The following is a 27,525-nucleotide window of genomic DNA, read 5'->3' as shown; positions in this document are numbered from 1 at the left end:
TAAATCCTTCATCCACAATGCATCGCAATCCCAGTGAGCACACCGCCTGATGCTATTGGGTATATGACGCAGAAAGGCACGTGATCTGCTAACCCAGGTGAATCAACAAATTTCTTGTTTCGTGTAGGACTATATTCACTCTTGTTTTTTCTGAACTCTTACTCAACCCTTTGGTCCGTTCGGGGAAGAATTCTATGGAATCACAGTAGGATAGGTAGGTAAACTTGTGTGATTTACTTGAGGTGCATGGTTGTTAGGTTTGGAATTAAAACACGCAAACACACAATTAAGGAACGGTATGTGTGGTGTGGCAACAACTTCGCTCTCCAAAACTGACAACAAAACGCCTAAAAGTCGAACGTATGAGATATTTCAATGATCTGTTTGCATTATACCATATTTTTCATTATCTGTTGCAATTTAATCTGTTACGGTAGAGGATCAAAGAAATTTCAGCAAGTCAAAAGCAACACAGTTTAGCTACCGGAAGAGATGGTTAACTATTCTGGTAGCTATTCGGGAGGCGCTTCGCTTTGTGAAGTTGTTAAACAGACAAGCAATGCTTTAAACACAACACCCGCCGTCTTAGCTGATAACGACTCAGACGAACATGCATGATCCATGTAACTGATAATGAAACTAACTTGCAAGTCGCGCGTAATAGAGCCAATTCGTATAACCCGTCAAGCCGGGTCAGCTGTCGGCAATTTTTGGTCACGCTATGTCGCCAAGGATGGCGATATGGCCGTTGTCATAAGTTATGGCCCTGGAAACTAGTTTGGAATGGTATATATAATGCTCGCGTTGCTGTTTGGGAAAGCACGGGATGAATTGAAAGAATTATCCTGCAAAAATACGAAGAGCAAGCTTTATTTTGATACCAAATTCAACGGCAAAAGTTAAATATGTGAGTTTTCCTTTGTCTTCGCTTTTGCCTTATCATGGAGCCGTGAGGAACTGCTCTAAAAATGGCTAACTTCAGCTTCAAAAGGCTTTTTCGTTCTTCTGAACATAACATCAAGTGTTGCAAAAATGGAAACTACAAACCTTCGGTTAGAAACGTATGTTTTTCGTTTTGGGGATTTCGTTTTACTTTTTCAGAAATATTGCTTTTTTATGAGTGGTTTGTGTTACACTTGAGTATGAACAGACTGGTACTGAAATGATCAAGACTTACTTTTCGAAGCTTCAACACCAGTGATATGCCTCTCAGACGAAAGCAATATAACCGCTTTGCTGTCTGGCAATACAACAAGGCAAGGAAAAGCTTGCAGGAGGAGTTCGCCAGAGAGAAAGCCAGTCTTTCTCAGCTTTCCAAAGAGGTGAAAACACTCCAGCGAAAAGCTCAGAGACTGGAAGATAAGGTAAACACAGGGCCGAAATTAAGAATGACGGCCTTCTGTTGAAATGAAATTAATACCACTAGAATCCGTTCTCGCAACTGTATGATTTCCCTAACTTATTATAAAGGTAGTCTTTGAAATCCATCGTTGATTATTTAGTCTATATGTTTCACTGTTTAGTCCCTTATCAGCTCTTTATTAAAACACATTGGCCTCACTTTGTAACATAAACCAATAAGAACTTCTTCCAAGACAATCATAATACGAATAGTCGTGCAGGTGAGGAGAAATCAGGTTTTGATCTGGTAAACACTGTTTCGTGCTTATTTTTGTTGTTGAAGCCCAGGCAAACCAAAATTACCAAATTTAAAAGGAAAATGCACAGTACTACATGCAATTTAAGATTATTGTAATATAATTAGCATATATCTACATGCATAAACACAGAATCTTTTAGCTCTGCAAGTTTTGACTGTAATGTTTTTGAGACATTTTATTAACAGATTAAAGTTGTAAAATGTGGAGACTTAAGCTTAGGGAATATTTTCAGACTGAGAGTCAACAAAAAGAAGCTCACACCCCAGAAGGAGAAATAAAGATATGTTGTTATGTCATGTTTGTTTGAAAATAATAATTATAGGAGGGAACAAGAGAGGTCAGGGTATTCTTTATGATACTGGATAATTCTCTTATTTTTATGCTGAGATGATAACTTAAACATATTATGCAATCTTGAATATGTATATTGCAAGGATACTTTCTGGATTACAGTATTAGATGTGGCTATTGTCTCAAGTGTACAACACCATTCTATCTGAGAATTCAGAATTAGAAGCTATGAAAAAATAAAAAGGCATATTCAGTTGTCTCATTTTTGTAAACAGTGACTCATGTGTGTCCACCAACTGACACTGTCTCACCTAAGACACCACAGCATAGATGTAAAGAAACATTTGAAGCTGCCATGAAGATTCATGGAGAAACAATTTCCAATAAAAGACCTGCACTTGATGGTCTCTTCCACATCACATCTACAAAGTGCAAAACCAGTGTTCTAGGTGATTATCTAACAGTAAGGTTACAAATTATATCATCAAGCAATGTAAAAAAGAACAGTTGGCAGAATTTGAATGTTCAGAAGATAATGTATTGCGTAGCATAGCTACTTATTATACATCTGGGGTAATGGGGTAAAGGAAATACCAAGCTGTGAGGCTGGCTTCATCAATGAAGTCCAGTGATGCTAAGGGGGGGGAGGGGAGGGGAGGGGGTAAGAGAGCTATCAAGTTTATTGTCAAACTGCCCTATACCAAAACTACTTACTTACAATTCTCTTGTAAATGAAATTAAGAGGATTGATGTGGGAAAGGTCTATTCCATTGAAGAAGAATTCTCTACAGACATTGATGATGAGAATATTAATGGGTGCTTTAGAGACTTAAGAGAGTATTTGCCCCGACTAGCAAAATTTTATTTAAACATGCAGGGGAAACGCAAAGGTGCATTAAAATGGTTTGGAGAAACAGAGGGTAGGTTTCTCGTTGCATTTGGGGGGGGGATGGATGCACTTTTGGTAAAAATGAATCTGCTTGTTCATTCCTTATCAGCTTTCTTAATGTTGGAAAGAGAGTGGCATCCAGCAGTGACAATTTTTTAGTCTTTGGGGGTAATGTAGAGGAGACCTCCCTTGTTGTGAAAAAGTACATAAACTTTGTATGTAAACAAATTAGGGATCTAGAGGGATGTGTATTTGAAATTAATGGTTTACATGTGTCATTTCATTTTGAAGAGCTTCCTAATGACATGAAAATGTTAGCAATGCTTGGTAGAGAGCTTAGTAATTCTGCTACATTCTTTTCACCTTTTGCAAATGTAAGTGCAAAAGACTATACTGATTTAGGGGGGACATTTGGCTCCAGTCCTTCATGTAAATGGAAGCCCTGGCAGTATGCCAATAGACTTAAAGATGCGAAGGCTGTAAGGCCTCACTGGAAGGAAAACCTTTGTTGACGAAAAACAAGAGGTCCAAGGTTACTGATTTTATAGCTCGTCAAAAGAACCGTCGAGAATATATTCCTTTGGTGGGTAAATTAATTGATAAAGCTCATGTAGAGCCTCTTCACCTCAAAAATAATGCTTGGGGGTATTTTTTCAAAGTGCTGTTGAAGGAGGCAGTGGGTAAGTCCTACATACCATCAACATGCAAAACATTTGCAGAGGTTCCAAAGGATACCTCTTTGGAGAGACTGGTCACTGCACTTAAATGTGAAGTGAAGGCTGGTTGCCTAGCTAAAAAGGCCCATAAATGGTTTGACAAAACACAGGGTAAGCAAGGGAATTTGCAATATCGCTTTACAGGAAAAGAGTCACGGTTGTTTTGTCACAACTCTGCAAGGTTGCTGACATTTTTGAGGCAGGACAATGACAGTCCAAAACAAAGACAGAATTTGCTTTCCCTAGCTAAAATTGGTGTAAGACTGAGGGATTTGAGCTCAATCATCAATTGATTTGAAGTGGAAGATACTCATCTTGAGCAACTTCAGCAATTAGCAAAAGAGTACTATCGTGCCAATGCACTACTGTTACCCACCTCAGTAAATCCCACTATCTGGACCATTGGCCATGTTGTGCCTGCTCATGCCAGGCAGGTCCATGATAAATAGGCTCAACTAAGGTCTTTTAACCGTAACAATGGAGGGCAGAGAAGCCAAACATATAGCTTTACAGAAGTTAAGTGCAAACACTACATACCAACATCGATGAGCTGAAATTTTCAGGCATGAATTTATTATGTTGGTTTGGTTACCTGAATAGCATCATGAACCTTGTTCTTACACTCCTATTAAAAATGGTTACATTCCTCAAAGAGTTTTTAATGACAGTAACAACTGCTACTGTGGACTACATAAAGTTGATCACACTGATAAGAGCTGCTGTTTATGTAGTGATCACCTCATGACACTGTTTCACAAAAGTGTGAAAGGAAAAATTGCTGCAGGATTATCCTAGTTTCAGAGAGTGTCAATACAATCAATCAAAGGTTAAGTTAGGTACATGAATTGATAAGTGAAGTCACCAAAAGAGTGCTTTTAGAGCATGCAGTTATTGTAATTAACTGTTGTCTCCTTTTTTAATTCACTTAAAACTCAGCATTTTAATCAGTAAATCAGTTGTATAACAAATGAAGAGAAATAAATTAATTTATGATATTTTGCCATGATTTAATGCAAGACACAAATGACCTTTATAAAGCACTGATCATATCTTAAAAAAGGGGTAAATCTCTAAAAGACATGCCTGTAAGAGAAAAACTATAATTTGCAGGCTTAGATATCGTGACACAATCACAAAAACCACAGTGGAAGTCTGTGCAGGCCTGTTTTTGACTTCCTTTTTAACTTTACGGTAAGACACTTGTGATTGCCTAAAGGAAAATGATAAATATAACAGTGCTGTTTCTATGAAAACAGTGAACACATACATGTAATTATAAAAGACTTTGAAAAGTTTTGTGTGCAGTGATCAATTCAACCCCTAGTTGAAAGGCTACACAAAACTAATTTTGTTAAGGTTTACAGTCTCTATCTTCTATGTGAATGGTATTCTATCAGAAAAATTGCCATTAAAAGTTTCTATAGTTTCACTGTCAATGATAGCATAACAATACAGTAACATAGCTATTGCCCTACAAAGTGGATGTCTCAGAAATAACAGATTCCTAGTGCCTTCAGTTACTGTGTGTTATTAGAATATTAAAATATGACTGATATTAGAAAGCACTGGTGAATTTGTGTCACTACATTCTATCACAAAATGTTAACAGTACATGACTCCTTCAGCCAAGTTACAAGTTCCCAGTTTATTTTGCACTATATTCAGATTAATACAGTATAAGATGACATATACAACTAGGTGAAGAAAATAATGACAAGTAGATAACATGCAGGTTTGTATATGTGTGCAGAGTGACCAGAGTAGCCGCAGCTGTTGTGTTAGTCACTGTCCCTAAAGTAAAGTAATAGACTTAAAAATTCTCGAAGAAGAAGAAGAAACTTGTATCAGCTTGCTCCAGGTGCTCTATAACATATTTAGTTTTTAACTGGGGAAAAAGGGATTACATAAGTGCTATAACAGGTCCAATTGACTGAACACCAAATACATCAGCTATAAGTTAATTGTATCAAAACACTTAAAAATAGTTTGTATATTTCACAATAAAATCAAAAAGAGAAGGTAATTTGATGCCTTATATTTGTTATTACCCATGAAAACTGTATCCACTCATTCCAACAGCCATAATTGCAAGCGAGAGTTAGCTGCTTTCGCTTGCGATTATAGGCTAGTACAAAAGGCCTCTCCCTGCTCACAAGCACCTCTGCCTTAAAGCCTTTACGTTTCCCCAAATGTTTTTTTTTAGCTTTCTGACAACTTCACTCCTAGGGAGGCCAGAAAACTTCGAAAAATCACGGAGGATACGATTTCTTTGGCAGTTTGTTATTGTACTTTCCTCCACTGAAACTCCAAATGTTGAAGGTGCCCCTTGCACAGACTTCATCACTATATCAAATACCTCTTGAGGGAGGTCACGCTTTACCTCTATGGTCCAGGGATTTGAAGCCTTTGGGTTTGCGGACGTTCGCCTCCCTATCCTATTTAGCTTCATCAGAACTTCTGATGAGATCATGGGCCAGGCTGGGATGGAAGACATTAGAGCCCTATCCATACCATGGACTCCATCTTCGAGTAGACATTCGTTAACGACTGAGAAACTGCCTCCTTTAAATCCAAAAAATACGGAATGGAAGGCCGTAGAACATTAAATTCACTAATCGAACTCTCCAAAACATCCGCGAAACTAACTTCCAAGCCTTCACCTTCCACGATTTCTACACTTTCCACAGAAACTTGTTCAATAATATTTGCTCACGGGAAAAGCATTCTCTCCTAGCCGCCATTTTGTTTTGGGAATGTCCGCTAATTTGACCGCGGTAGCCAAGTGGTGACTTTTTTCGAGACAGCTGACCCGGCGTGCGTTCGTTATATGCTAATGAACCGTTCGTTCTAGGCAAATGAGTAAGGACAATTAAAAACAGTTGTGAACATTTATTCGATCAACCAATGCTACAAAGAGTAAAGTCACAAAAATCAGCAAAAAGACAGGTATATTCAAAAGCACTACACGTATGCGTGCACCTCTGTGACCTTTTGGCTCCACAGAATGTTCTTGGTTCGTTGTTAGCTAAAACAACACTTGTTTTGAACAATCCAACGTGCGTCTAACGTTCTCGTAAGTCGTGACCTGTTTGAACACGCACTAAATGCTAATAATTATACGATAAATAGACATTCGAATCCATAAACATTCACTCGATTTAACGAAATCTCGCCAAATCTGCCATTTTTGCAACTGCATGCAGTTCTGTACCTAAGTGGTTTAGCGTGGCCTGTTTTCTTATTGACAACGATATTCGTCATCTCAGAGTTCAAATTTTTGCGGACTCCATAGGCTGATAAAACAAAATATGTCCTACTTCTTCCAGCACCCAGTGTTTTACTTATCCCATCTCAAGTCGTACTTAGTATTTTTGTCTTTGTGGTGGAGGACTTCGAATAATCACCACATGGGAAATAGCTGGACAGGTGTGACTAAAGTGAACTGATCAAAATGCAGAAAATGGAATTCTGTTCTGAATGTTTCCAATCAGCCACGAGTGAACCTTAGAATGCGATGTGGAAATGATTTCGCTCGCTCGAGGCAAAACAAAACCCCTAAACATCGAACGAAATAAATGATATGAACTAAAATCATGTCTCTTGTAATCTGAGACGTTTAAGGAAATCGAAAGTATTCCGGTTCAGTTTCTTCCGTGATTGATAGTTTTCGTAGGCGTGTAATCCGTTTTATCAGGAAAACTAAAAATTTCCGGTGGAAGTCAGAGGATGAAAAGATTCACCAAGAAGTAAATTATAATTTTACCTATACGTGACACAAACGATTAGAGGACTGAGGCCAGAAAAAATTACAAAATCGGCTTAAAATATCTCTAATATTTTGCAAACTAAATTCACGATGCATATCGCCTATTCCCCTCCCCCCCCCCCCCCCGCCCTGCATGTTTCTGCGCTAGTACCTTAACTGGTACTCATATACTTGTTAGTTAATGCTGAGAAGTTCGCGCTGAATGAAATATCGAACACTCGAGTGAAAATCATTATCATATCGTGTTACCACAGGGGGCCCACACAAGTGGCGTGTCTGGTCGTTTGTTCGAAATATAAAGAAATGTAAGGGAGAATATTGAAGAGTCGTAATATCGTAAACTTATATCGCGGAATGTCTCTGTTAGGCTCAAAATAAATGTAAACCTACCTCACTTGCTGTGTATTGTCGTTTCTGTTGTTCTAAATGGTGAATTTGAGCGATTTGGTTGATTCTGTGTTGAGTGTTACTTCACGTTATAACAAGGAGACAAGGGTGGAAAGCTCATTTTCGACCGCTCCAGCGCGAAGCCGATTTTTACCCAGAAATTAGAATCGCCCGGCTTCCAAATCGAACACCAGATAAACTAAAAGGTTGACGCTTCTTCTCGTGTCATTCAATCAAAGATCCATTGAAAAACCAAGCCCTAACCGCCAAAAAAGTTTCGAGAAATGCAGCTTTCCAAGCGATCGGCATCCGCGGCACAGATTTCGTGTGCGGGAGCAAACAGCGTGACGGTTGCTCCCTGGCACACGAAATCTGTGCCGCGGATGGTGATCGCTTGGAAAGCTGCATTTCTTTACTTTACTTTCCTTTAATCGTTTTCTCAACAAACTTAACACATATACAAAGCTGAGGGGAAGGCCAAGAAACAGGAACAGGTTCCCATTAAAAAAGGCCACCCGAAAAAGAAAAACACTACACATACCTATATATATTTATAATGATATAGTTATAATAAGGATAATAATAATAATAATAATAATAATAATAATAATAAATTAGGTTAATTTAGTGTCTAACTGGTATAAATAAGCCTTACAAAGACTTTTAAAATCAGAAAGAGACTCACACTTTCTGACATGCATAGGTAAACAATTCCAGGCTTTAACTGTTTTATCGAAATAGGAATATTTTAGCATGTTTGTTTTCGCATATTGAGTTTTAAATGACAAATCAGCATTTCTTAGTTCATAATGCTGTATTTTTTCTGGAAATAATAAAAATAGATAAGTTAACATTTAAGAGTCCCTTTTAACATTTTTAAAAGAAGATCACTTCAAGTAGAGTACTTCTAGACTTAAGGGTTAGAAGATGGAGAGATTTCAACCGCTCCATGTTAGATTTTCCTTTGATCATGAGTCGCGTGGCTCGCCTCTGAACGCTTTCAATCATGTCCTGCCAAAAGGCTTGGTGAGGGGACTAGATTTCGCAGGCGTATTCAAGGTGAGGCCGCACAAGGTGTATGTAAAGCTTGCAAATCACAGCAGACTGTGTCTGATTTCCACATGTCCGTTTAATTAGCCGCAGGATCTTATTAGCAGAATTTACTTTTGTAAAGATGTGGTCATGCCATGCTAGTGTGTGATGTAGCATTATACCTAGATCCTTTTCCGTGTCAGATAGGAGTAATTGTTCCGTACCAAGATGATAGATATTGTGGATTGGCTTTTCCTTCCTTGTTATACAGAGCTGTTTGCATTTCTGTGAATTAAAGTTCATTTCCCATAGTTTACTCCAGTCATGTAGAGCTGACAGATCGTTTTTGAGGGTGTAACAATCATTAAGGTCGTTAATCACCCTGGCACACTTCGCATAATCTGCATAGAGGGGAAGACTGGTACCAGTAGAAAGTTTTTCCGCAATGTCATTTACATATACAAGAAATAGAATGGGGCCAATGATAGATCCTTGAGGAACTCCGGAAGTAACTGGCTTCCAGTCTGACGCAATGCCTTCGATGAGGACTCTATGACGTCTATTTGTAAGATAGTCTTTGATCCAGGCTAATAATGGATTTCCAAAGCCAAGCATTTCGAGTTTATACATAACTTTCTCATGTGGTACCCGGTCAAAAGCTTTTGCCATGTCCAGGTATATGACATCAGTTTGACCACCCGAGTCAAGTATTTTTGCCAGTGAATGAATATATTGAACAAGTTGGGTGACGCAAGATTTATGTTTTCTGAAAGCATGTTGTTCTGGGTGAAGAAGGTCTTGGACATGGCTGTAGATGTAGGTATGGACACATCTTTCAAGTCCTTTTGACATAATGGACAAAACTGAGATACCTCTATAATTGGTAACTACATCTTTTTGAACAGATTTAAAAACAGGGGTGAGATTTGAGTCTTTCCATTTCTCTGGGAAAACACCACTTGTTAATAACTTGTTGAAAATTGATGTAAATGAGTCACTTGCTTCAGAAGAAAACTCTTTCAAGAGCCTGGCAGTTATGCCATCTGGTCCAGGACTTTTTGATGGGTCCAGGCTTTCGAAGATGGATTTTACCTCAGAAACAGAGAAAGCCACAGTTGAAATTTCATAAATAGGTAAAACAGGGTGAGATCCCGGTGGTGGAGGTTCAGCATAAGCATGACTATAAACTGAGTGGAAGTATTCATTAGAAAGATTCGCTTTACCATAGGATGACACGACTGGGTTTCTGTCGTCTTTGTTTCTCTTTATAGCCAGTGGAAGTTTTCTAGATTTTGTTTTAGTGCAGTAAAAGCTCCAAAACTTCTTGGTTTCCCTTTCAACAGAATCAGCAAAGTTATATAGGTAGTCAGTGTACTTTTTGTGGATCAGTTTCTTTACGTTTCTTCTAAGAGATTTAAAATTGTTGATATGGTCTTGGTTTTTTTATTTCAAAGCTCTTCGACTGCCTTGTCCTTTTTCTTCAGTGCCTTTACTTCAGAATCTATCCAGGGGGGTGTCTGCTTGTCCCTGACCCTTTTGCGAGGAACAAATTCATTCCCTGCTGCCCAGAAAAGGTCCTCCTACTTAATTACGGTCATGTTTATGTCATCATCTAAAATAGCAGCATGCCAAAGTATGTAGGACAGGGTTTTCCTCAGTTCATCCATGTCTGCTTTTTTAAAGTTTAAAATTTCTTTTGGCGTGGCTCTGAAGCATGTAGGTTTGATAGAGATACTGAAGGATATACTGAGATGGTCGGAATGTAAGAAACCCGCGCTCAAGGACAGATCAGTAACTAAGTCAGGCGTGGAAGTCAAAACCAAGTCCAGAATATTTTTACCACGAGTAGCAGAAGTAATTACTTGAGTGAGGAATAGGTCGCTTATGATTTCGTAGGTCTTCAGGTAAAGTTGATCAGTGGAGAGGGGTATCTGATTTATCCAGTCAAAGTTAAGCAGATTAAAATCTCCAACGAGGAAAATCTTATTGAAAGTGAAGTTGTTTTACCTATTCTTGAAGGAGAAGCATGTATTCTATATCAGTATTTGGGGGACGGTAGAAGACACCAAACAGGAGCTTAAGACCGGCAGCAGTTTACAGTTCATTCCACATTAGCCCACAATCAGTTTCCAGATCGTATCTTCTGACTACCACAAAATCATTCCGTAATGCAAACAGAATTCCTCCACCTTGACGATCCTGTCGATCTTTCCTGTGTAACTGGCAACCTGAAGGAAGGATTTCATGGTCAAGATTACATGAGTTTAACCATGTTTCAGTAACGGCTATGATATCCAGGCCAGCGCTATAAACTGCAGCTTGAATATCCAACAATTTGTTTTTCAGTGATCGAACATTTGTGAGTAAGCAACGAAGCCTTCCCGATCCAAAGGCGGGCTTTGAAAAGCTGGCGCTAGAAGAAGAATGAAGTAGCTGGACCATAGTTTCGGTGGTCTGTGTGGAGTTTATTGTGGAAAAGTGATTTACAAGCTCATTGTCGCTAACGTGGGCAAAAGGTAACGTGGATAGAAGGCAGCGAGGACAAGTCCAACAGATATCACCGGCTTTTTGCATCAGTTAATATTGGCGGAGCAAGAGTCGCAGCTTATAGCTTGATGGTTTCGAGCCACGGTTCGTCTACAGATTGAGCGTTTATGAGAAATCGTTCAGGGTTGAGAGAAACGTCGCCGCTTTTGAAAAGACGAGTTTGCTGGAAACTGCTGTCGGAATTTGCATACTAGCTCACCCACAAGCTTAAATATCTTTTCCTGCGTGTTGCAAAGGCTACAAATGGCAGACATGATTCCACGAAGAGGAGTGATGAAAATTCAGCGAAAAATTTACCACATGAGAACCAGACTTCATAGGCAGATGCAACGAGTCAATAGAAAAACTACTTAAATCCTTTTGTCGTCCAGAGGATATCAGAAAGATCAAACGGGTCAGCAAAAGCCAAGGCGACGAAAATACACATCCGATCGCCATTAAGACCGCTGACCAACCCGAAACTTTTTCGGCGGTTAGCGCTTGGATTTTGAATGGATCTCCGTTTGAATGACACGAGAAGAAGCGTCAACCTTTTAGTTTATCTAGTGTTTGATTTAGAAGCCAGGCGATTATAATTTATGGGTGAAAATCGGCTTCGCGCTGGAGCGGTCGAAAATGAGCTTTCCACCCTTGTCTCCTTGTTATAACGTGAAGCAACACTCAACACAGAATCTACCAAATCGCTCAAATTCACCATTTAGAACAACAGAAACGACAATACACAGCAAGTGAGGTAGGTTTACATTGATTTTGAGCCTAACATAGACATTTCTCGATATAAGTTTACGATAGTATGACTCTTCAATATTCTCCCATACATTTCTTTATATTTCGAACAAACGACCAGACACGCCGCTTGTATGGTTTCCCTGTGGTGTGACTCGCTTTGTTTTTACGGAATTTTGAAATTGACTTCATGTAACACGTAATCGAGGGAATTTTATCACTTCAATTTGAGTTGTTGCACATGGCTACATAATCAATGCCACACGACCTATGTTTGTACTAGCCTCGCACCCAAGCTCTCTCGTAACTCTCGCGCGGGGAAACCTTAATCTCTCGCACTTGGCACTCGTTCCCCAGAATCAAGATCGCCTTTTAAAACCATTTTTTAACTAATTCGACTTTCGGCAAAGTAACGCTGTAGAGGTGCTTGTGGTTGAATGAGAATGAAAAAATAATTTGTTTGCCGAAAGTCTGCTGTATCTCGTAACTCACATTTCAAACGTTATGAGCTTTCAGGCCATGATTGAACAATGTTTCTAAACTTTTCTTTAAATTCGAAAAGAAAGTTTCACGTGACAGGAATTTAAGGCTCAGTTGATACGTTTGTTTAATTTGTCTATAACGAGAAAACACGGTTTACAAAGCGGAGATCCAGGGCGTCGAGAGCGCTAGCCGGAAGCCTTCAACGAGATTTGGTTTTGAATTTCAGCTCTGAGTCCATAGTTTGTTCGTCTGTTCTTTTTCAAAAATAAGCAAAAATTTGATATAGAAAACACGCTCATAACTCAACAATGCGTACAATGTAATCAAAGCAACACTTGTTTTGCATTAGTACACCTATGAGCAAAACACTATCCGCTGCTAATAGCCCAAACTGATATAGGGACGGTTTTAGTTTTGTAGACAAAGCGTTGGGGCTAGTGAAGCAAAAGGAAAGCACCTGTGAATTATTCAAGTTTTAACACTCATGCACTCGAAGGTGGCTTTATTAGAGCGGAGCTCTACGTGAACAGTTTTCTTATTCGTGTTAAACCCGGCTTGTGCAATAGCGCCAGTATGAGACATCTGAGAGTCCATACAGTCTCTATTCCTGAGGGATTACAGCGTGTCCATAGCAAAGGGTAGACCTGCTACGAAAAAATACCTGGAATATCAAAACACCTTTTCTGATTCGAAGAGAATTTCGACAGCACTGCTATTTCACCCCAAATTGTCAAAGTCTCGGTTTAACATTTAACTATTATCTTTTTTCTAATTTTCATAGACCTGCTTTAAGTGAAAATGTAAGAAAGTTTTCACCGGAGTCCGGCAAGAATCGTTGCTTTCAATAATGGCGTTACAGCCATTCACTAACGAGCAATTGAACTACTTCAAGTTTGCTCTCATCGCGCTCAATGAGATCCCCAAGGCATTACGTCAAGCTTTCAAACAGATGTGGGACACCAAATTTGCGTCTCTCCCTAATTTCCAGGCGTGGGATGACTCTAATAAAGTACGTACGCTGTTTTTAAGAACTGAGGGTGGAGCAACCAAAGTCCCCACAAATCGCTCCTTTGATGAATGGGATTGTACAGCCCTTTTCCAGGCCACCATCCATGCACGGTCCTTTGCTTTACCAGACAGCAAAGGCCATCATAGGACGCTCTATGATTTGTACGTGAAGCCTTGTAAATTACCACATGGTACTTTCCATTCTTCTGTGGTTAGTTCTACTGGAGATAACGCAGAAACCATTGCACTAGCGATCGATCAGATTCGTTTGTTGAGAAATTCGTTCTGTCACGCATTTAAATCCGAATTGGACAAAACAACGTTTGATCGATATGTTAAACTCGCGAAAGACGCGATCAAGGCGCTTGGAGTCAATACTGGCCCCATTGATGCTGTTGGAAGTTTGACTGAGTCTGACTTTCCCACTAAGGAAGTTCAGAAGATAAGGGATGACATCAGAAAAGAGGTTCAAAAAGAAAACGAATTTCTCAGAGAAGAAGTTAAAAATGAGTTGCAGCTCCTAAAAAAATCCCAAAGGAAAGGTACTGAAGAGCTGAAGAAGACGCTAAAGAGGACCACAACGGAAAGTCAAGATATCACCAACGCGGAAATAGCCAAACTTCAGACAGAAGTTACTTCTTCCACCAAAGATGTGAAGGATGACCTAAAGCTTCTTCGGAAATCACAGCTAGAGGGTACTGTACACTTGAAGAAGGCAATCGAAACAGAAAATGTTACCAGCCGAGAGATGATGACTGAGAAGTTTGCCGAGTTTCAGAATAAAGGCATAGCTCTCAGGGAAGGTGTGAAAGATGAGCTAAGGCTTCTACAGGAATCGCAAAGGGAAGGTATTCAAGAACTGAAGAAAGCAATTGAAACGGTCGATGCAGCAAGCCAGGAGATGATAAATAGAAAGTTTGCCGACTTTGACAAGGAAAGAATTGCACGCGTGAAAAATGTAGAAGATGAGCTAAAGCTCTTACAAGAATCTTACCTAGAAAGCACTTTGGACCTGAAGAAGACCTTTGGGATGGCAAACGCTGCCGGCCAAGAAATGATAAATGCAAAGTTTTCCGAGATTCAAACTGAAAGCAGCGCACTCAGAAAAGCTTTTAAACGTGAGATGAAGTTATTACAGGAATCACGTGGTGACGATACTGTGGACCTGAAAACAATCGCTTCTAGCCAAACGATGGTGACGCAAACAATTTCCGAGCTCAACCAAACGATCAAAGACCTACTGAAGGAGGAGAGTTCAGGTAAGCAGTTCTAAAAGATTGGTTATTATTGAAACCAACGTGACCAATACTTGAACTGCGCGATTTCATAGATCAACTGCTTGACATAATGCTGCTAATTGTTTGGTTTGTCACGTTACGTGCCGATTTTTTTAAATGTTATCTTACCAAGCTTTCCCCTGATCCATTTATCAGGACAAGGGTCTTGTCCAGCCGCAGTAATAGTTATCGGGAGACGACTGTACATATTTTCCTTAACAGAAGTGGTGAAGTTGTCATACCTACTTTTTTGATACTGAAAGCCGATCAATTGATACACCAATGGGGAAAGCGCCACAAATAAATTAGCTTTCAACTCCTTCTGTCGGCACGAAAACTAGGCTAAGCTGTACTAACGTAGATTTTCTTCTTCATTTTTCTATTTCATTTTATTTTGGAACAATGTACGCATCTTATAGCTTCAGATCGGTTTGGAACTTTTGCAAGCACACCGTTTTTGCAAGAGATGCTACCTTTTGTATAGCCGTTAATTTAGCTCCTTCACCCGTAAACTGTTTGAGAAAGTGAGGAAAATGATAGGTTCTTTCTGATAACACACAAAAGCCTCCACTATGCCCTGCTCTGTTCTGGGGTACAAAGAAAGCTGTAGTAGCACGGAAAAAGTAGATAGAGAAATTCGATTATGCCTAGTATTTTCCCTGGCTGCACTTCACTGTGATCTAACCACTCCCAACATGCTTTAGAATAGGGCATTGAACTGTGGAGGCTTTTAATTTTTTTTTTTTTTTCATTTGTTAATTTCTGATTTAACTTTATTCGCTAAAAAAGGTAGAGCATTTACTCAGAGATGCTTTTATTTGCTTTTTCGTTAGGTTCTAAACTCTCTTTACCTCGATCAAATCTCCCTCCGATGGTTCCGCATTTCACTGGTCGCGAGGAGGAGTGTGACCAGATTATTGGTCACATGACTTCTGATTCGACACGAATCGTATCCGTTTGGGGCTCGCCAGGGTTTGGAAAGACGTCCACGGCAATTGCTGTGGGGCATCATCTTCGTGAACGGGGTTTGCCTGTCTACTTTATTTCATTACGTGGGCTGAAGTCAAAAGGAGATTTAATGTCAAAACTACTTAGCATCTTTCGGACTGATAAATCAGCGAAGCAAAGTTTAACTGTTGAAGATGAAATTGGTTTCATTTTTGAACGCCTGTCGGATCACTGTGTGTTGATCCTTGATAATGCTGATGATTTGTTTGAATGTGGTGCGTCAACCGTGAAAGAGGAGACTGTGAATCTGCTGAAAGAGATTCTCAACCGCAGTGAAAAGGTAGATTTTCTTTTAACTAGGAGGGAGTCAATGGCTTTTATGAATGTGTCTTTGCAGGGACACCAGTCTGTTAGGATAAGAGAACTCGAAACATCATCGTCCAAGACTTTGGTGAGACAGCTTCTTCCGGAGGTGAACACAACTAACGTAATGAAAATCGTGCAGATCTGTGGGCAGGTGCCTTTAGCCATAAAGCTTTTGTGCTCGTCACTTTTTGAAGATTTTGCCCATTGTAGTTCGGATCTTGATGAGTTATTGCAGTCGAAACGTAGTCTAATTGAGCTGCTGGACAACCCAGATTATACCAGTGATTTGAGGCTAAAATCCCTATTTGAATCATCTTTCCAGAGACTCTCTTCGCAGAATCAAGAGGCACTGATATCCTTGTGTATTCTACCCGAAAATTTTGATCTCACGATTGCAAAAGCTGTTTTAGGACTATCAAGTTCCTCCGAAGCCAAAAAAGTTTTGCGCGAGCTACAAAGGAGGTCCCTCATTGACAGCTGTCCAAATTTGCACGAGTTCTCCATTCACAAGCTTTTACAGTCGTACGCAAAGCACAAAGGCGAGCTTGACATGAAAGAAACAATTCTACTCGCAAACACTCGCTTTTTATCTTTCTTCATATCTTTGTTTGACAAATTAAATGAAATGTTCCTTACTGGAAAATCAATGACAGCATTTATCGAGTTCTTTGAGAATGAAAAGAGCATTTTTCAAAGTCTAATTAATGGATGTTCAGACTGCAAGACAGCGGAAAAAGTCTTTAACATTTTGGTAAAATCAGAGATGTTTCTTGACACCGTCTACTGGGACGAGGAAGCTAAATTTGAAGAGATTTACCTTTCAGCAATAACTGCAGCCAATAAGGTTGAAAGAAGAGATCTCCATGGGAAACTACTTCAGTCCAAAGCCTTTGGAAAAATTATGTGGGGAGATGAAAGAAGGGCGATACAGCTGCTTGCGGAGGCCAAACGAATTCAATGTTCTACCTCTACCGGGTTCGACGGTGATAAAGGAAAATACTTATGTTACTTCGGTATCCATAAACTTGTCACGGGAAAGACCCAGGATGGAGTACAAAGTTTACAAGAAGCTATTGATTTTATGAATAACACTCCTGAGCACAAAGTTCTAAGGCTCATTACTTTTCAGATTCTTGCTGTTTTTTATCAAAGCCAAAGTGATCACCAAACGTCCTCCATGTTCTATGGCAGAGCGCTGCAAGAAGTTAAGGAGGTGGGAGACACTGATTTATTAATGATTCCTGACGTCAATGAAAAAAGACTAGATGCGCACGAGCAAAGGAAAAGTCCACTCAAAGAGAAAGCAAACTACCCAATTGAAATGGAAGTCATGACTCTTGTTGAATTAGTAATAGGAAAAATCTCCACCCGCGACATCAATGAATTTTTCAGTACTTTGATGCTTAAAGTTCACGAAGACACTAAATCAGCAACTGGAATGACGAAGTTTGGTTGGTTCAAATTTCTTGAATACTCCCTCGGTCTGCTGATGTTTTTAAATAAGAATGAGGAAGGTGTATCAGTTGCCAAGGAAAGAATCGCCTATCATCAGGAGTCACTACAAAAGATCAGAGAAAGCAATAACCCAATTCTTAAACTACACAAAGAAGCACTGGCGAGATGTTATTTACAACTTGCAGACCTTCAGGAGTGTATAAATAACTCAGCAGAGGCCGTCAACTCAGCCCAACATGCACTTACAATCATGTTACAGTTGTTCGGCGAAGGACATGAAAAAACCGCAGACAGCCACCATCAGCTGGGATTTAAACAATATAAACTTGGAGACTACTCCTCAGCTGCTGAGTCATTCAAGCGTGCACTTGGCACCAGAATAAAGTTACTTGGGGAAGAACATGTAGACACCGCCAGCAGCTACCGTGAACTGGGGGTTACCCAACACAAACTGGGAGACTACTCCTCAGCTGCTGAGTCACACAAGCGTGCACTTAGCATCAGAATAAAGTTACTTGGGGAGGAACATGTAGACACCGCCGGCAGCTACCATCAGCTGGGGGTTACCCAACACAAACTGGGAGACTACTCCTCAGCTGCTGAGTCACACAAGCGTGCACTTAGCATCAGAATAAAGTTACTTGGGGAGGAACATGTAGACACCGCCGGCAGCTACCGTCAGCTGGGGGTTACCCAACACAAACTGGGAGACTACTCCTCAGCTGCTGAGTCACACAAGCGTGCACTTAGCATCAGAATAAAGTTACTTGGAGAGGAACATTTAGACACCGCCAACAGCTACCATCAGCTGGGGGCTGCCCAACACAGACTGGGAGACTACTCCTCAGCTGCTGAGTCACACAAGCGTGCACTTCGCATCAGAATAAAGTTACTTGGGGAGGAACATTTAGACACCGCCGGCAGCTACCGTGAGCTGGGGGTTACCCAACACAAACTGGGAGACTACTCCTCAGCTGCTGAGTCACACAAGCGTGCACTTAGCATCAGAATAAAGTTACTTGGGGAGGAACATTTAGACACCGCCGACAGCTACCGTCAGCTGGGGGTTACCCAATACGAGCAGGGAGAGTACTCCTCAGCTGCTGAGTCACACAAGCGTGCACTTGCCATCAGAATAAAGTTACTTGGGGAGGAACATTTAGACACCGCCGACAGCTACCGTGAGCTGGGGGTTGCTCAACACAGACTGGGAGACTACTCCTCAGCTGCTGAGTCAGACAAGCGTGCACTTAGCATCAGAATAAAGTTACTTGGGGAGGAACATTTAGACACCGCCGAGAGCTACCGTGAGCTGGGGGTTACCCAACACGAGCAGGGAGAGTACACCTCAGCTGCTGAGTCACACAAGCGTGCACTTGCCATCAGAATAAAGTTACTTGGGGAGGAACATTTAGACACCGCCGACAGCTACTGTGAGCTTGGGGTTGCTCAACACAGACTGGGAGACTACTCCTCAGCTGCTGAGTCAGACAAGCGTGCACTTAGCATCAGAATAAAGTTACTTGGGGAGGAACATGTAGACACTGCCGACAGCTACCTTGAGCTGGGGGTTACCCAACACAAACTTGGAGACTACTCCTCAGCTGCTGAGTCACACAAGCGTGTACTTAGCATCAGAGTAAAGTTACTTGGGGAGGAACATTTAGACACCGCTGACAGCTACCGTCAGCTGGGGGTTACCCAACACGAGCAGGGAGAGTACTCCTCAGCTGCTGAGTCACACAAGCGTGCACTTGCCATTAGAATAAAGTTACTTGGGGAGGAACATTTAGACACCGCCGACAGCTACCGTGAGCTGGGGTTTGCTCAACACCACCTGGGAGACTACTCCTTAGCTGCTGAGTCACAAAAGCGTGCACTTGTTATCAGAATAAAGTTACTTGGGGAGGAACATGTAGACACCGCCGGCAGCTACCGTCAGCTAGGGGTTACTCAACACAACCTGGGAGAGTACTCCTCAGCTGCTGAGTCACACAAGCGTGCACTTGGCATCAGAATAAAGTTACTTGGGGAGGAACATGTAGACACTGCCGACAGCTACCGTGAGCTGGGGGTTACCCAACACAAACTGGGAGACTACTCAGCTGCTGAGTCACACAAGCGTGCACTTAGCATCAGAATAAAGTTACTTGGGGAGGAACATTTAGACACCGCTGACAGCTACCGTCAGCTGGGGGTTACCCAACACAAGCAGGGAGAGTACTCCTCAGCTGCTGAGTCACACAAGCGTGCACTTGCCATCAGAATAAAGTTACTTGGGGAGGAACATTTAGACACCGCCGACAGCTACCGTGTGCTGGGGTTTGCTCAACACTACCTGGGAGACTACTCCTCAGCTGCTGAGTCACACAAGCGTGCACTTGTTATCAGAATAAAGTTACTTGGGGAGGAATATTTAGACACCGCCGACAGCTACCGTCAGCTGGGGGCTACTCAACACAACCTGGGAGAGTACTCCTCAGCTGCTGAGTCACACAAGCGTGCACTTGGCATCAGAATAAAGTTACTTGGGGAGGAACATGTAGACACCGCCAACAGCTACCGTCAGCTGGGGGTTACCCAACACGAGCAGGGAGAGTACTCCTCAGCTGCTGAGTCACACAAGCGTGCACTTGCCATCAGAATAAAGTTACTTGGGGAGGAACATTTAGACACCGCCGACAGCTACCGTCAGCTGGGGGTTACCCAACACAAACTGGGAGACTACTCCTCAGCTGCTGAGTCACACAAGCGTGCACTTAGCATCAGAATAAAGTTACTTGGGGAGGAGCATTTAGACACCGCCAACAGCTACCATCAGCTGGGGGCTGCCCAACACAGACTGGGAGACTACTCCTCAGCTGCTGAGTCAGACAAGCGTGCACTTAGCATCAGAATAAAGTTACTTGGGGAGGAACATGTAGACACCGCCCGCAGATACCGTGACCTGGGGGTTACCCAACACAAACTGGGAGACTACTCCTCAGCTGCTGAGTCACACAAGCGTGCACTTAGCATCAGAATAAAGTTACTTGGGGAGGAACATTTAGACACCGCCGACAGCTACCGTCAGCTGGGGGTTACCCAACACGAGCAGGGAGAGTACTCCTCAGCTGCTGAGTCACACAAGCGTGCACTTGCCATCAGAATAAAGTTACTTGGGGAGGAACATGTAGACACCGCCAAAGGCTACCGCCAGCTGGGGGTTACCCAACACGAGCAGGGAGACTACTCCTCAGCTGCTGAGTCACACAAGCGTGCACTTGCCATCAGAATAAAGATACTTGGGGAGGAACATTTAGACACCGCCGACAGCTACTGTGAGCTGGGGGTTGCTCAACACAGACTGGGAGACTTCTCCTCAGCTGCTGAGTCAGAGAAGCGTGCACTTAGCATCAGAATAAAGTTACTTGGGGAGGAACATGTAGACACTGCCGACAGCTACCGTGAGCTGGGGGTTACCCAACACAAACTGGGAGACTACTCCTCAGCTGCTGAGTCAGACAAGCGTGCACTTAGCATCAGAATAAAGTTACTTGGGGAGGAACATTTAGACACCGCCGACAGCTACCGTCAGCTGGGGGTTACCCAACACGAGCACGGAGAGTACTCCTCAGCTGCTGAGTCACACAAGCGTGCACTTGCCATCAGAATAAAGTTACTTGGGGAGGAACATTTAGACACCGCCGACAGCTACCGTGAGCTGGGGGTTACCCAACACAAACTGGGAGACTACTCCTCAGCTGCTGAGTCACACAAGCGTGCACTTAGCATCAGAATAAAGTTACTTGGGGAGGAACATTTAGACACCGCCGACAGCTACCGTCAGCTGGGGGTTACCCAATACGAGCAGGGAGAGTACTCCTCAGCTGCTGAGTCACACAAGCGTGCACTTGCCATCAGAATAAAGTTACTTGGGGAGGAACATGTAGACACCGCCAAAAGCTACCGCCAGTTGGGGGTTACCCAACACAAGCAGGGAGAGTACTCCTCAGCTGCTGAGTCACACAAGCGTGCACTTGCCATCAGAATAAAGTTACTTGGGGAGGAGCATTTAGACACTGCTGACAGCTACTGTGAGCTGGGGGTTGCTCAACACAGACTGGGAGACTACTCCTCAGCTGCTGAGTCACACAAGCGTGCACTTAGCATCAGAATAAAGTTACTTGGGGAGGAACATGTAGACACTGCCGACAGCTACCGTGAGCTGGGGGTTACCCAACACAAACTGGGAGACTACTCCTCAGGTGCTGAGTCAGACAAGCGTGCACTTAGCATCAGAATAAAGTTACTTGGGGAGGAACATTAAGACACCGCCGACAGCTACCGTCAGCTGGGGGTTACCCAACACGAGCAGGGAGAGTACTCCTCAGCTGCGGAGTCACACAAGCGTGCACTTGCCATCACAATAAAGTTACTTGGGGAGGAACATTTAGACACCGCCGACAGCTATCGTGAGCTGGGGGTTACCCAACACAAACTGGGAGACTACTCCTCAGCTGCTGAGTCACACAAACGTGCACTTAGCATCAGAATAAAGTTACTTGGGAAGGAACATTTAGACACCGCCAACAGCTACCGTCAGCTGGGGGCTGCCCAACACAGACTGGGAGACTACTCCTCAGCTGCTGAGTCACACGAGCGTGCACTTAGCATCAGAATAAAGTTACTTGGGGAGAAAGATGTAGACACCGCCGGCAGCTACCGTGACCTGGGGGTTACCCAACACAAACTGGGAGACTACTCCTCAGCTGCTGAGTCACACAAGCGTGCACTTAGCATCAGAATAAAGTTACTTGGGGAGGAACATTTAGACACCGCCGACAGCTACCGTCAGCTGGGGGTTACCCAATACGAGCAGGGAGAGTACTCCTCAGCTGCTGAGTCACACAAGCGTGCACTTGCCATCAGAATAAAGTTACTTGGGGAGGAACATGTAGACACCGCCAAAAGCTACCGTCAGCTGGGGGTTATCCAAGACGAGCAGGGAGAGTACTCCTCAGCTGCTGAGTCACACAAGCGTGCACTTGCCATCAGAATAAAGCTACTTGGGGAGGAACATTTAGACACCGCCGACAGCTACTGTGAGCTTGGGGTTGCTCAACACAGACTGGGAGACTACTCCTCAGCTGCTGAGTCAGACAAGCGTGCACTCAGCATCAGAATAAAGTTACTTGGGGAGGAACATGTAGACACTGCCGACAGCTACCTTGAGCTGGGGGTTACCCAGCACAAACTGGGAGACTACTCCTCAGCTGCTGAGTCACACAAGCGTGCACTTAGCATCAGAATAAAGTTACTTGGGGAGTAACATTTAGACACCGCTGACAGCTACCGTCAGCTGGGGGTTACCCAACACGAGCAGGGAGAGTACTCCTCAGCTGCTGAGTCACACAAGCGTGCACTTGCCATTAGAATAAAGTTACTTGGGGAGGAACATTTAGACACCGCCGACAGCTACCGTGAGCTGGGGTTTGCTCAACACCACCTGGGAGACTACTCCTCAGCTGCTGAGTCACACAAGCGTGCACTTGTTATCAGAATAAAGTTACTTGGGGAGGAACATGTAGACACCGCCGACAGCTACCGTCAGCTGGGGGTTACTCAACACAACCTGGGAGAGTACTCCTCAGCTGCTGAGTCACACAAGCGTGCACTTGGCATCAGAATAAAGTTACTTGGGGAGGAACATGTAGACACTGCCGACAGCTACCGTGAGCTGGGGGTTACCCAACACAAACTGGGAGACTACTCCTCAGCTGCTGAGTCACACAAGCGTGCACTTAGCATCAGAATAAAGTTACTTGGGGAGGAACATTTAGACACTGCTGACAGCTACCGTCAGCTGGAGGTTACCCAACACGAGCAGGGAGAGTACTCCTCAGCTGCTGAGTCACACAAGCGTGCACTTGCCATCAGAATAAAGTTACTTGGGGAGGAACATTTAGACACCGCCGACAGCTACCGTGTGCTGGGGTTTGCTCAACACTACCTGGGAGACTACTTCTCAGCTGCTGAGTCACACAAGCGTGCACTTGTTATCAGAATAAAGTTACTTGGGGAGGAACATTTAGACACCGCCGACAGCTACTGTCAGCTGGGGGCTACTCAACACAACCTGGGAGAGTACTCCTCAGCTGCAGAGTCACACAAGCGTGCACTTGGCATCAGAATAAAGTTACTTCGGGAGGAACATATAGACACCGCCGACAGCTACCGTCAGCTGGGGGTTAGGCAACAGGAGCAGGGAGAGTACTCCTCAGCTGCTGAGTCACACAAGCGTGCACTTGCCATCAGAATAAAGTTACTTGGGGAGGAACATTTAGACACCGCCGACAGCTACCGTCAGCTGGGGGTTACCCAACACAAACTGGGAGACTACTCCTCAGCTGCTGAGTCACACAAGCGTGCACTTAGCATCAGAATAAAGTTACTTGGGGAGGAACATTTAGACACCGCCAACAGCTACCATCAGCTGGGGGCTGCCCAACACAGACTGGGAGACTACTCCTCAGCTGCTGAGTCAGACAAGCGTGCACTTAGCATCAGAATAAAGTTACTTGGGGAGGAACATGTAGACACCGCCGGCAGCTACCGTGACCTGGGGGTTACCCAACACAAACTGGGAGACTACTCCTCAGCTGCTGAGTCACACAAGCGTGCACTTAGCATCAGAATAAAGTTACTTGGGGAGGAACATTTAGACACCGCCGACAGCTACGGTCAGCTGGGGGTTACCCAATACGAGCAGGGAGAGTACTCCTCAGCTGCTGAGTCACACAAGCGTGCACTTGCCATCAGAATAAAGTTACTTGGGGAGGAACATGTAGACACCGCCAAAAGCTACCGCCAGCTGGGGGTTACCCAACACGAGCAGGGAGAGTACTCCTCAGCTACTGAGTCACACAAGCGTGCACTTGCCATCAGAATAAAGTTACTTGGGGAGGAACATTTAGACACCGCCGACAGCTACTGTGAGCTGGGGTTTGCTCAACACAGACTGGGAGACTACTCCTCAGCTGCTGAGTCAGAGAAGCGTGCACTTAGCATCAGAATAAAGTTACTTGGGGAGGAACATGTAGACACTGCCGACAGCTACCGTGAGCTGGGGGTTACCCAACACAAACTGGGAGACTACTCCTCAGCTGCTGAGTCAGACAAGCGTGCACTTAGCATCAGAATAAAGTTACTTGGGGAGGAACATTTAGACACCACCGACAGCTACCGTCAGCTGGGGGTTACCCAACACAAGCACGGAGAGTACTCCTCAGCTGCTGAGTCACACAAGCGTACACTTGCCATCAGAATAAAGTTACTTGGGGAGGAACATTTAGACACCGCCGACAGCTACCGTGAGCTGGGGGTTACCCAACACAAACTGGGAGACTACTCCTCAGCTGCTGAGTCACACAAGCGTGCACTTAGCATCAGAATAAAGTTACCTGGGGAGGAACATTTAGACACCGCCGACAGCTACCGTCAGCTGGGGGTTACCCAATACGAGCAGGGAGAGTACGCCTCAGCTGCTGAGTCACACAAGCGTGCACTTGCCATCAGAATAAAGTTACTTGGGTAGGAACATGTAGACACCGCCAAAAGCTACCGCCAGCTGGGGGTTACCCAACACGAGCAGGGAGAGTACTCCTCAGCTGCTGAGTCACACAAGCGTGCACTTGCCATCAGAATAAAGTTACTTGGGGAGGAACATTTAGACACCGCTGACAGCTACTGTGAGCTGGGGGTGTCTTAACACAGACTGGGAGACTATTCCTCAGCTGCTGAGTCAGACAAGCGTGCACTTAGCATCAGAATAAAGTTACTTGGGGAGGAACATGTAGACACTGCCGACAGCTACCGTGAGCTGGGGGTTACCCAACACAAACTGGGAGACTACTCCTCAGCTGCTGAGTCAGACAAGCGTGCACTTAGCATCAGAATAAAGTTACTTGGGGAGGAACATTAAGACACCGCCGACAGCTACCGTCAGCTGGGGGTTACCCAACCCGAGCACGGAGAGTACTCCTCAGCTGCTGAGTCACACAAGCGTGCACTTGCCATCAGAATAAAGTTACTTGGGGAGGAACATTTAGACACCGCCGACAGCTACCGTGAGCTGGGGGTTACCCAACACAAACTGGGAGACTACTCCTCAGCTGCTGAGTCACACAAGCGTGCACTTAGCATCAGAATAAAGTTACTTGGGGAGGAACATTTAGACACCGGCAACAGCTACCGTCAGCTGGGGGCTGCCCAACACAGACTGGGAGACTACTCCTCAGCTGCTGAGTCACACAAGCGTGCACTTAGCATCAGAATAAAGTTACTTGGGGAGGAACATGTAGACACCACCGGCGGCTACCGTGACCTGGGGGTTACCCAACACAAACTGGGAGACTACTCCTCAGCTGCTGAGTCACACAAGCGTGCACTTAGCATCAGAATAAAGTTACTTGGGGAGGAACATTTAGACACCGCTGACAGCTACCGTCGGCTGGGGGTTACCCAACACGAGCAGGGAGAGTACTCCTCAGCTGCTGAGTCACACAAGCGTGCACTTGCCATCAGAATAAAGTTACTTGGGGAGGAACATTTAGACACCGCCGACAGCTACCGTGAGCTGGGGTTTGCTCAACACTACCTGGGAGACTACTCCTCAGCTGCTGAGTCACACAAGCGTGCACTTGTTATCAGAATAAAGTTACTTGGGGAGGAACATTTAGACACCGCCGACAGCTACCGTCAGCTGGGGGCTACTCAACACAACCTGGGAGAGTACTCCTCAGCTTCTGAGTCACACAAGCGTGCACTTGGCATCAGAATAAAGTTACTTGGGGAGGAACATGTAGACACCGCCGACAGCTACCGTCAGCTGGGGGTTACCCAACACGAGCAGGGAGAGTAGTCCTCAGCTGCTGAGTCACACAAGCGTGCACTTGCCATCAGAATAAAGCTCTTTGGGGAGGAACATGCAGGGAACGCCAACAGCTATTGTTAGTTGGGGATTACACAAGATGCATTAAGAGATTACTCCTCCGCTTTTTGATAATGCTAACGAGCACTAGGCATCAGAAGAAAGTTATTTGGGGATGTAAATGCAGTGACAACCAATAGCAACCATTTGCTGGGGTTCAGTATCGTTTCTAGCGATATGCAGCCACTTTCAGTTTGTACCGCATTAGTTGTCCTAGTGAAACAGTTTGTATCTAACAAAATCAGCATATGACTGCTATTAACGAGGTTTATTTACAAGGTGTAATGACTGTGGCTATATCATGCATTTCATATCGTGCTTTGACGGTCGTATGTACTTTTTTTTGCCTTTTTTTTAAGCCGTAACACTATTTATAGTTCTAATTGGAAATGTTGGCAAAGAAATAGTGTATTTTTGGTCTTTCCTTTTTTTTTTAAGGAAACACAAAAATGAATAAATCACGTCCTTTTTTCGTAAATCTAGATTATAAGGATCAAAACCTTCTTTAAATATTTCATTAAATTTTTCAAAGGACACTTACCTTCTGTAGGTTCCTCTTCATTGACCTTGTTATCACTCTCCGGCTAAAAAAGTCGCTTATTGGTCTTTGGGCCATTTAATTCATTCACGAACTCAAGCACATTGTAAAGCAATTCATGAACTCATAAGCTCAAACAGACCCGAAATGACTGCGTTTTAAGCTGCCGTCAAATCAGGTCAAATGCTTTTGCGGACCTCTCAGAAAAAGGAAGGGGTCAAATGGGTCAAAAGGCGAAGTTTTTGTTTTGCGATCGGTGGATTTCGATCCATTTTATTTTTGCTTTTTTATTCTGTTACTATGGTTGTGATGACTAGGTTTTGAACTCTCATACTAATTAACTAAACAAATGAACAGTGGAATGTTTTGTCAAGTTTTCTTTCGTAAAATAGCAGCAGTAAAAAGGGAAAACTCTTGTATGTTTAAAAGTCCCCTTTCGCCGATAGATCTATTGAAAAAAAAGT

General features: G+C 43.4%; 1 protein-coding gene and 2 pseudogenes across 1 annotated transcript; 2 read left to right on the top strand and 1 right to left on the bottom strand.

The window, feature by feature from the left end:
* The first annotated feature begins 26 nt into the window (after positions 1–26).
* On the top strand, positions 27–27,001 carry LOC111338155 (uncharacterized). Its single transcript, XM_088732471.1, has 3 exons — positions 27–214; positions 13,280–14,765; positions 15,617–27,001. Exons 2-3 carry the CDS (start codon positions 13,346–13,348, stop codon positions 21,859–21,861), a joined length of 7,665 nt encoding a protein of 2,554 aa, XP_088588597.1. The 5' UTR covers positions 27–214; positions 13,280–13,345; the 3' UTR covers positions 21,862–27,001.
* On the top strand, positions 213–4,552 carry LOC148722886 (uncharacterized; annotated as a pseudogene).
* On the bottom strand, positions 5,188–6,460 carry LOC148722885 (uncharacterized; annotated as a pseudogene).
* Positions 27,002–27,525: the final 524 nt, after the last annotated feature.

The sequence above is a fragment of the Stylophora pistillata genome, chromosome 9 (assembly GCF_964205215.1).
Source record: "Stylophora pistillata chromosome 9, jaStyPist1.2, whole genome shotgun sequence".
Lineage (NCBI taxonomy): Eukaryota > Metazoa > Cnidaria > Anthozoa > Scleractinia > Pocilloporidae > Stylophora > Stylophora pistillata.
This window is presented reverse-complemented; position numbering and strand designations above follow the sequence as displayed.